This window comes from Mus caroli, chromosome 1 (genome assembly GCF_900094665.2).
Source record: "Mus caroli chromosome 1, CAROLI_EIJ_v1.1, whole genome shotgun sequence".
Lineage (NCBI taxonomy): Eukaryota > Metazoa > Chordata > Mammalia > Rodentia > Muridae > Mus > Mus caroli.
In genome coordinates, this window is record NC_034570.1 from 40,906,907 (window position 1) to 40,916,957 (window position 10,051).

The 10,051-nt window shown below is 40.9% G+C and overlaps 1 protein-coding gene across 14 annotated transcripts in view; it reads left to right on the forward strand.

Annotated features, from left to right (window-relative positions):
* Positions 1–10,051, forward strand: part of Pms1 (PMS1 homolog 1, mismatch repair system component) — a 104,413-nt gene that overhangs the window by 67,727 nt on the left and 26,635 nt on the right. For all 14 annotated transcript variants that reach the window (XM_021162634.1, XM_029479061.1, XM_029479084.1 and 11 more), the window contains one exon: positions 7,661–7,777. In XM_021162634.1, coding sequence (XP_021018293.1) covers positions 7,661–7,777 — 117 coding nt within the window. The remainder of the gene's footprint in view (positions 1–7,660; positions 7,778–10,051) is intronic.

Here is a 10,051-nt window from a genome sequence, read left to right on the forward strand (position 1 = left end):
TATGTTCATGGGCATCTCTTTCTTTAGGTTTGAGAAGTTTTCTTCTATAATTTTGTTGAAGATATTTGCTGTCCCTTTAAGTTGAAAATCTTCATTCTCATCTACTCCTATTATCCATAGGTTTGGTCTTCTCATTGTGTCCTGGATTTCCTGGATGTTTTGAGTTAGGATCCTTTTGTAATTTGTATTTTCTTTGATTGTTGTGCAGATGTTCTCTATGGAATCTTCTACACCTGAGATTCTCTCTTCCATCTCTTATATTCTGTTGCTGATGCTTGCATCTATAGTTCCAGATTTTTTCCTAGGTTTTTTTATCTCCAGTGTTGCCTCACTTTTGGTTTTCTTTATAGTGTCTACTTCCCTTTTTAGGTCTTGGATGGTTTTATTCAATTCCATCACCTGTTTGGTCATGCTTTCTTGCAATACTTAAAGGATTTTTGTGCTTCCTCTTTAAGGTCTTCTACCTGTTAAGCAGTGTTCTCCTTTATTTCTTTAAGTGAGTTATTAAAGTCCTTTATGATGTCCTGTACCATCATCATGAGATATGCTTTTAAATCCGGGTCTAGTTTTTCGGGTTTGTTGAGGTGCCCAGGACTGGGTGGGGTGGGAGTGTTGTGTTCTGATGATGGTGAGTGGTCTTGGTTTCTGTTAGTAAGATTTTTACGTTTGCCTTTGCCATCTGGTAATCTCTGGAGTTAGTTGTAGTTGTCTCTGGGTAGATCTTGTTCCTCAGGTGTTTATTTTAGCCTCTATCAGCAGACCTGGGAGACTAGCTCTCTCCCGAGTTTCAGTGCTCCGAGTACTCTCTTCTGGTAGGCTCTCCTCTTGCAGGGAAGGTGCCCATATATCTGGTGTTCGAACCTGCCTCCTGGCAAGAAGTTGTGATCTACTCACAAAGGTCTTAAGATCCCGTGGAGGGTCCTGTGTATACCTTCCGGGTGTCCGCAAACTCCGCGCCCAAGGTACCCCTTTACTGGTGTCGACCGGAAGGGACTTGTGCCCCTGATCAGGCCGGATTTTCTGCTTCCCTAACTAATGCAGTCTCAGGTCCTGCGCGATTGGATTGGAGCAGAAGCTGTGTTCCACTCACTGGAGGTCTTAAGATCCCGTGGCGGTTTTGTAGGTAGCTGGCAGGTGTCAGCTGACTCTGTGCCCTAGCTATCCCCGTGCTGGTTGGATCAGAAGTGCAGAAGTAATACTTTTAAAGTGAAAATTTTACCACACAAGTAGAAAGTTTTTGCTAAGCAGGCAGACTGAAGAGAAATCCTAATCAATTGTAGACTAGGTATATTTATTAGTCCCATACTTTACCACTTGATTAAGAAACAAACAGAACAGTGAAGAGCCATACTGTAGAGATATTTGCGTGCCTCTTTCTTTGCAAGCCTCATTTACAGAGTTTGGAGAAGTAAGAGTGCTTATGAGAAGCAGAAGTTCGGGTTGATCCCTAGTCCTGATACCATAAAATACAGGATATACCTGTAGTTTGAAGATCAGAAGTTCAGTCACCCTTGGCTATGTGGTGAGTGTAGCACCAGTTTGAGCTCAGTGAGAACAGGAGACACTGCCTCAAAAACAAGACACTTTAAGCTGCATGATTAAACATTTCCCATATAGCTCTTTATGTGACTACATTAGTTTTTTTGTTTATAAATTTTGAGTAATTATATGAATTTTAAAAGTTTGAATCTCCCTCTCCCATTTTCTATGTAAAGACATGCCTTTTATACATTGAGGCAAATTTCTAATTAATATTTTTGTCCTTTATCTGGTAGGGAAAATAAACTCAAATCAGTTTTAACATTAAGGACAATAAATTATGTGAACTATAGGCCTATCAAAATTCTCCTTTTCATCTTAGAAAAGACTTAGGACTATAGCCTTAAACACATACATTTTTAAATTCTGTTTCAGTATTTCAAGTACAACACCTAGAGGTAGGGGGTTATCTCATCAGCTAAGAGAAATCTTCTTAGTTCAATTCCTAGCATCCACACTGGGAGACTCACAAAAGCCTTGTCATTCTAGCTACAGGAAATCCCTTGCCTCTGGCCTCAACAATCGCCTGCACTGGCATGCACATTTCCCCCTACACACACACACACACACACCACATACACACACAGTGAAATATAGTTTTTAAAAAATCAATTTCTTAAATACAGCAGTTGAATTTCATACTGGTAGCATGTGCTTTATAGATAGATAGATAGATAGATAGATAGATAGATAGATAGATAGATATAGATGCCTATGGTCAGAGAGAATTAATTAGCAGTGCATTTTGGTAACTGCATTTTTTGTGTATACACATTCCCTATTCAAACCGTGTATATCAGTGAAATGGGATGGGGACAAGATATATTTGACTAACTTAAATCAGTCTTCAGATGGTGTGCATGTAATAATATATTCTTGATGGAGCTTCTGCACTGTCATCAGACTGCCCAGAGTCCAATTCTCACTTGGCACACTCAGATGCTCCAGCTTTGTGTGACCTAGATAGAAAACATATGGAGGTGTGTGTGTGTATTTTTAGCATATGTTAAGCTTTCAGCCTAAGGGCAAGATATACAGAACACTTGAGGAAGTAAGAAGATTATCTCTGTATTACTAGAGTAGTGTGGATGATCTAGAACTAAGGTTTTTATTAAAAATATATCAAATTTTCAGCTTCTTTAATAATGGATTTTGTATGGAAAACAAATATTTTCTGGGGAAGACTGGAAGTTTTGCTTCTTGGCAGATGTTTGTATTATTCATTGCTGGGCCACATGATACTAAGTTTGGGCAATGCCCCTAAATTGATTCCCTTGCAGAGACATGGCAGTTCATACTGGCAGTGTTCACATTACGGCAAAGAAAAAACAAAAACATTTATTGTTCTTGTGTGGCTCTGATGTTCTAAAACCAGTTTCCTAAAGTCATCTTATATACTGACTTCAGCAAACCCAGCAGTGAGACTGGAACCTTGGCATTACTCAGCAACTAAGATTTATTCACGAGGCAGCTCTCTAACATCAGCCAAGGTCTATGGTGTGAGATCACAGCTTCATAGTTACATTTCAGATACAGTAATTGAAGTGGTTTCCTCACAGTTTTATGTAGATATGATAGTAGGGATGAGATCTGTAGTTGACCAGCATGTGTCAGCTCCCTTGGGTTTAATCTCCCCCAGATAGAAAGAAGGGAGGATGAAAAGCAGGGAGAGGAAGGGGGAGGAGATGGGGAGGGAGAGAGAGAGAGAGAGAGAGAGAGAGAATATGAAGTCGGTTTCCCTATGCCGGAGCGAGAGTGCTGGTGCAGCTGTGCAGGGTGCAGCCTCTGTGACTAACATTTCATTGTGTGTCAGTTTGTTACGGGGCATTTCATTTCCATACAGCTGCAGACTGTCCAGGACCTTCTGCCTACTCTGTTATTTAGAATATTTCTCCTTAAGTCACCACTGTACCTATAACAGCAGCCACTGCCAGCATTTCTTTCTTTTTGAAGCTTAATGCACATAGAGATTATATGCTACTCAGCTGTGCTGGTTTAATGAAAATAGTCTCCATTGGTTCACAGGGAGTGGGCACTATTAGGAGGTGGGGTCTTGTTAGAGTGCATGTACCCTTGTTAGAGGAAGTGTGTCACTGTGAATGGTCCTTGGGTTTCAGAAGCCCAAGTTAGGGCCAGTGTCATTCTCTTTTCCTGTTGCCTGTCAATCTAGATGTAGAAAACTTGGCTTCTTCTCCAGCACCATGTCTGTCTTCACTGACATGGTTCCCAACATAAAGATAATTGACTAAACCTCTGAACCTGTAAGCCAGCTCCAATCACATGTTTCCCTTTATAAGAGTTGCTTTGGGGGCTGGTGAGATGGCTCAGTGGGTAAGAGCACCCAACTGCTCTTCTGAAGGTCCAGAGTTCAAATCCCAGCAACCACATGGTGGCTCACAACCATCTGTAAGGAGATCTGACTCCCTCTTCTGGAGTGTCTGAAGACAGCTACAGTGTACTTACATATAATAAGTAAATAAATCTTTAAAAAAAAAAAAAAAGAGTTGCTTTGGTCACAGCGTCTCTTCACAGTAGTAGAAACCTTACGACAGCAGCCTAGAGATCCCACATGGCCCAGCACTTAGGCCCTGGGTACTTGTCCAGGAGAGACGAAACATGTCCACACAACAAACGCAGTGTTTCTAGCAGTACCATTCAGGATGGTCCAAACAGGAAACACCCAGATAGCCATACACTTATGCAAAGACATCAAACACGTGTCATGAATATTCCTCAGCCACTGGAAAAGGATAGAGTTATACACCACTCATGAAATTTCAGAGCATTGTGCATGGTCTTAATGAAATACTCCATTCTGTGTGATTCCATGCATATAACAGTCGGAACATAGGCAGTTTTAGGAAGAGGGTAGTAGTTACGGAGAGATGAAAGGCCATTCCTGTTTGGAGTGATCATTTTTTCTAAAATTGTACAAATGCTACAAATCTGTAAGCACACTATGTAACAAACTACAGCACAATAAAACTGTTTTACTTGAAGGAAGCAAAGATGGCTTCAAAGTTCCTTGAGTAACAAAGCGAAGTCTTTACTTATCAGCAGGCACAGAGTAGGGCAGCTAGTGTTGGGAACCAGTGAGACAGCTCACTGTAGCTCCAGCTTTCCCCAGAAAACTTCAATATATAATTCCTTAGAGCACTGGTTCTCCACCTTCCTGATGCCGTGACCATTTAATACAGTCCCTCGTGCTGTGGTGACCCCAGCCATACAACTATGCTCATCACTGCTTCATACCTGGAATTTTGCTACTGTTAGGAATCATAATGTAAACATTATGTTTAACACCATATATGTAACATTATGTAAACATCATTATCTGTGTTTTCCAAAGGTCTTAGGGGGCCCTTGTGAAAGGGACACTTCCCACAGGTTGAGAACTGTACCTTAGTGGATCATCTGTGGAATCCAGTGCTGCCCTTGATATGAGGGACTCAGCATTGAACAAGCTGAGTGCATCATTTTTCTCTTGCCCACAAACCTGTTCTAGTGATGTGTTATCTTGCTGAGTGGGGTTCCTGACATTTCAGCTTCTCAGGCCAAAGCCTGGAAAGCCTCCACAGTACTTTTCTTCAGCACTTGAAGTCACCACATCATATAACATTTCTTTCAAATCCTTTAGCTTGCTTTTGTGTGTGTATGTGTGTTTTTCCCTCTTGCTGGTTCTTTTATTTCAGGTTTAATGCCATAGCTTACAAGGGAATTGCCCTTACAGTCAATAAATAAAGGAATGAATGAGCAAACTAGAAGTATAATTCTTATGTAAATGTTTTTCTGAGCGTGTATTTCACCGCATTTTTCAAGACTGCAAAGTAACCATACCACAGTGAGTCCAGCAGAAACCACAGTTCCCGGAGACCTAAGGGCACATTTTGTGAATGAAGTTTGCTAATTTCTCACGCTCATGGCTGGGAATCTCTGCCTCGGATAAATACTGTAACCGTGGTTTGGTTTTGTTTTCCTAACTTCAGTTCTCACTAAATCACTCTTGCAAAACTACCACATCTGATCATGTTTTGTTCTTAGTTAAGATTGTTCCAGTATTATATATAAGAAACAGTAAACGCGCCATGCTGTGCTCGGCCATTCAAAATGTTGCTCTTGTACATTTAACTTCATTTCCAGCCTACTCTGTGCCTTCATACTTTTGTGTAAACTGCATCAGTCAGCAATTTGTTCCCTGAACTTTTAAAAATAAATTCATTTAAACAGTATTAAGAAGTTCCATAGGACATCACATGGCCACAAGTGGTAATTATCAAAAAATGCATTTGTCAGTCAAACACTTTACTGTTTGAAGGAGTCTTAAACTCCTTAAATTCAAGCTGGTTTCTAAATTACTGCTTCCTTTGACTAGAAAAAAAAATGTTGGAATATGAAAAATAGGTTTAAAGCCAAATCGGGGTGGGGGTATAGAATTGGTTCCATGACTGACTGTTTATTTAATAAAGTTGGTTTCTTTGAGCTTAGGTTTACTATCTGAAATGATTGTGAAAAATAAACCTTAGTTTATGGATCAGAGGTGCCTAGCAAGCAGTGAATTATTCCTTAGTCGTAACTGTCTGATGGTATAAGTAGAACTCTTGGAATGGGCACAGGTCCTCCCTTACCCTCTCAGTCATTTGTCTCACTGTGTGGTTGGTTGTTCTTTGAGATTCCCACAGAGCACATCCTCCCCTCCTGCTCTTACCGTTAGTGCTGCTTCCAGGAGAATGTCCTGGGGCATGCATGGCCCTGGCCTTGCTCAGGACTCCTCTGACTGACTTGCTTTGGTTCACAGCGTGGTTCACCCCTCCTCTCTTTCCCTTTCTCTTTTCTTCCCTGTCTTTGTATATCCTTACCCTGTGTGTAATAAACCTCTCCCTCCAGTTATTATACTTTTCAGAAAAAAAAAATAGAAAATTCCCAAAGAGTATACAGGTTTATTGAGCTGTCAAAGTTCTACATTGGATTGAGAAGAAAAATTTATTTGCATGGTTTTAGCAGCCTGGTTTATTAAAAACTTCTTTTTCTGATTACTGGTTCTGTTTTTCTGGATAGCATAAACAAATGAAAGACTTCAGCGCACTCGCGCGCGCGCGCGCGCACGCACGCACACACACACACACACACACACACACACACACGATGAACTTGCATGCCTCAGGCCTCCACACAGACTGGCTAGTGTACTTCCCTGCCTTCAGTAGTGCCCTGACTGTCAGTCAGAGCTCCTGAGGGAGATGCATGAGCCTATTATTTGACCACTACTCAAATTACTGCAGTTTGGCCCTTCTTGCACTTCTGGAACTGTGGCCACTCTCCTGACTATTAAATACAGTGGTCACATCTTTGTCGCTGCAGAGAAGGACCTGCTTGCTGTCAGAGACTCTTCTGTGCTTGACACTGTCCTGTCTCTCCTCTTCACTCTGACCTCTCCTGTCCCCTCCCCCTCTTCTTGTCCCCAAGATGCTAATGATGTTTCTCTTAAGTTCCTTGAATATTTTCATCAGGACATACAAGAGACTGGGTGAATATTTGTTGGATGGATGCATGTTTTCTATACTGACAATTTCTTAAGTGTTTTCAACTCTAATTGGATACAGCAACCTTTGGTCTGGTCTCTTGATTGTGTCTCTTGATCTGCCTACAATATGCAGCAGGAAAATGGATCTACTCTATGCAGCATTTATTTATGTGAGAGTCAGCTAATTATAAGTTCTCTGTTTACTAAAAGTACCTGAACACATCATTTTAAAGTACTTTTTTTTTTAATTTTTACAACGGTTTAAATATTTACAGTAAGCCTACAGCATAGCTGTCAGTTCTGGGAGGAGGGGGAGAAACCTTAATTGTAAATACACTTTGAAATATGTATTCTTAGAGTTAGAGAGAGAGTATTTTGTGAAATTGTAAGGAAACGACTGGGGGTTGATCAGGTTACACATTTCTGCATGTACAGCTTAGAATGTAGAACCAGGGTTTGTTTTCTTAGACCATAGCTCATGAGTTCCTTGTGAATGACACAGTCAACTTCAAGGATAAATGCTACATATGTAAACGCTGTAAGTTTTTGAGTTTACTAAATCTTAATTGTACTACAACACATCTGTTTTCTTCTCCCTAGGCAGTTATTTGGCAGAAAAGCAGAGTTCCAGATCACAGGATGGCTCTAATGTCGGTTCTGGGAACTGCTGTAATGGGCAACATGGAATCTGTTGAGCAACATTGTGAAGAATCACAGGTACACAGCAAAATTCCCCTTTCACAACTCTCACTCACGGTGAGGTAGGTGGTCAGTAAGATGTATTGTAAGGCACACAACAGAATGCAAAGCCGAACTTCCCTGCCCTGGTTTCCTTTTTATTTAAGTTGATTTTTTTTTTTTTTTGAAAATTAATTTTCAATTTAGGATCTTCCCTTTACATTATAGAAAAAAAGAGCAGATCTTGTTTAGCCTTTCTTTGTCTTTCTGATTGTGAATATATGCTCAGGTTGCCTTCTGTTGGTCTTTCAGCTTTAGATAGTGCCATTTGGCTCTGTGTACTGCCAGATGTTGCTACCTCACTTAGCATGCTTCTCCTTCATAATTTCATCAGGTGTGTGTGTTCATACATATATACATACATATGCACATTCATTGTTCTGGGCATTGAACCTGGAGCCTGGTGTGTGCAACAGTCACTATTACACTGAATTGTGTTCCAAGTCCTTCCCCTCCCCACCCCATCTTTATTTCTCAGTCATGTCTTGCTGGGTTGCCCAGCAGAGGTGTGAACTCTATAGAACTTAGAGTTCTCCTACCCTGTTCTTTTAGGATCTAGGGCTGCAGGCTTGGGCTGCCAGTCCTGTCTTTATCCTATTTCATATATAGTTTTCTTTCTCAGAGCTTAGGGTCTAACCTAGCACCTCACAGCAGTGGTGGGCCTTCTGCCACTGGCCTCTGTTCCAAGCCCTGTGGGCTTTTATGTTTATGTGTTTATTTGTCTCCATCTTTGCTTGAAACATTAATTATAAAGACCCAATTAAGTCTCAGCTTAGATGGAATATAATTATAGCTATACAAAATCAATACACATTCCAGCATTACACTAGGATTGCATTTCTTCTTAAAGATCCAGTATTTTCTCTCTTATGCCACACAAATGAGAATATTCCTACTCTACCAACTGAATATATTATCCTTTGTTATATTCCCATCTGTTACTCAAAACTTAAGTTGTTTTTCCTTCTCTTTGTGTTTTATGTGTTCTATTGCATATAAACTCTTACCTTTACTAAAGATTCCAATGTCTAATGGTCAGTCAACTTGTCTTTTCTTTTTCTTTTTTTTAAATTTTATTTTATTTTAGATTTATTTTTATAGTCCATATTCCATCCCTCACCCCCATTCCACCCTCCATCTGCTCCACATCCCATACCTCCTCCCCACCCCATGCCATCTCCATGTGAATGCCCCCACCCCCACCCCACTTGACCTCTAAACTCCCTGGGGGCTCCAGTCTCTTGAGGGTTAGGTGTATCATCTCTGAATGAACACAGACCCAGAAGTTCTCTACTGTCTTTTGTTTTCTTGTCTTTCTTTTTCGTGTATTCATTCTGACATTCTTTCTGCCACCTCTTATGTAATAGCCCCTGAGCCTTGGTGAGGTGATACAGCAGTTTTATGTGGGCCTAATCCCATACCAGCACTTAACTCTTGTCATTTTTGTGGAGTTTTCCATTAACACCACACTCCAGTAAGCTCCTCTGATGAAGTCTAGAAGCCGCACAATCCAGGGGTATAAACAGGAGTAGAAAGCAGTTTGACAACATGGCCTTTTAGCAAAACTGTAGTAGTAGTCTGTAACCTTCTAAGGCCCATGGTTTCCCAGTCAAGGGCACTTAAGCACACTTACAGAGCTAGGCATGAGTTTCCTGTTGTGGAACAGGCCTCAAATACAATTAGAAAATGGCTGCTTGCCTCAATTTCAGTCCTACCAGCATAACACTAGAGGCTGTGTCTTGCCTCTGAAGTTTTTGTTGTAGCTAGCAGTATTCACAGTTTGGTAAAACTGTGAATAATACCCCCACCCCAACCTGTATAGCAACTCTGACACCATGACAGCTGGACAATAGGGAAGCTGAGCTTGCAGCTCAGCTTCAGTTTCGTTTTTATGCCCTGTGACCATAGTGTGTAATCTTTAGCAGTCTTTACAGCTGAATTCATGTGGGCAACCAAAAGCAGTCCCCATGGTCTGTGTTGTTGAGGTGCCCCCGGGCCTCTCTGAACACTCACCAGTAGAAAGGTGTCCCAAAGTTGGTCCTGTGGTGCCGCTTTACTGATGCATGGCTTCTGGGAGAACATCACCCATGCCATGGAGAGCATCTCTTTTCAAAGGTTATGTTTTAGATTATATATTTAGTAAGTTAATAGAACAATGCCCCTCAACAGAGGAATGGATACAAAAAATGTGGTACATTTACACAATGGAGTACTACTCAGCTATTAAAAAGAATGAATTTATGAAATTCCTAG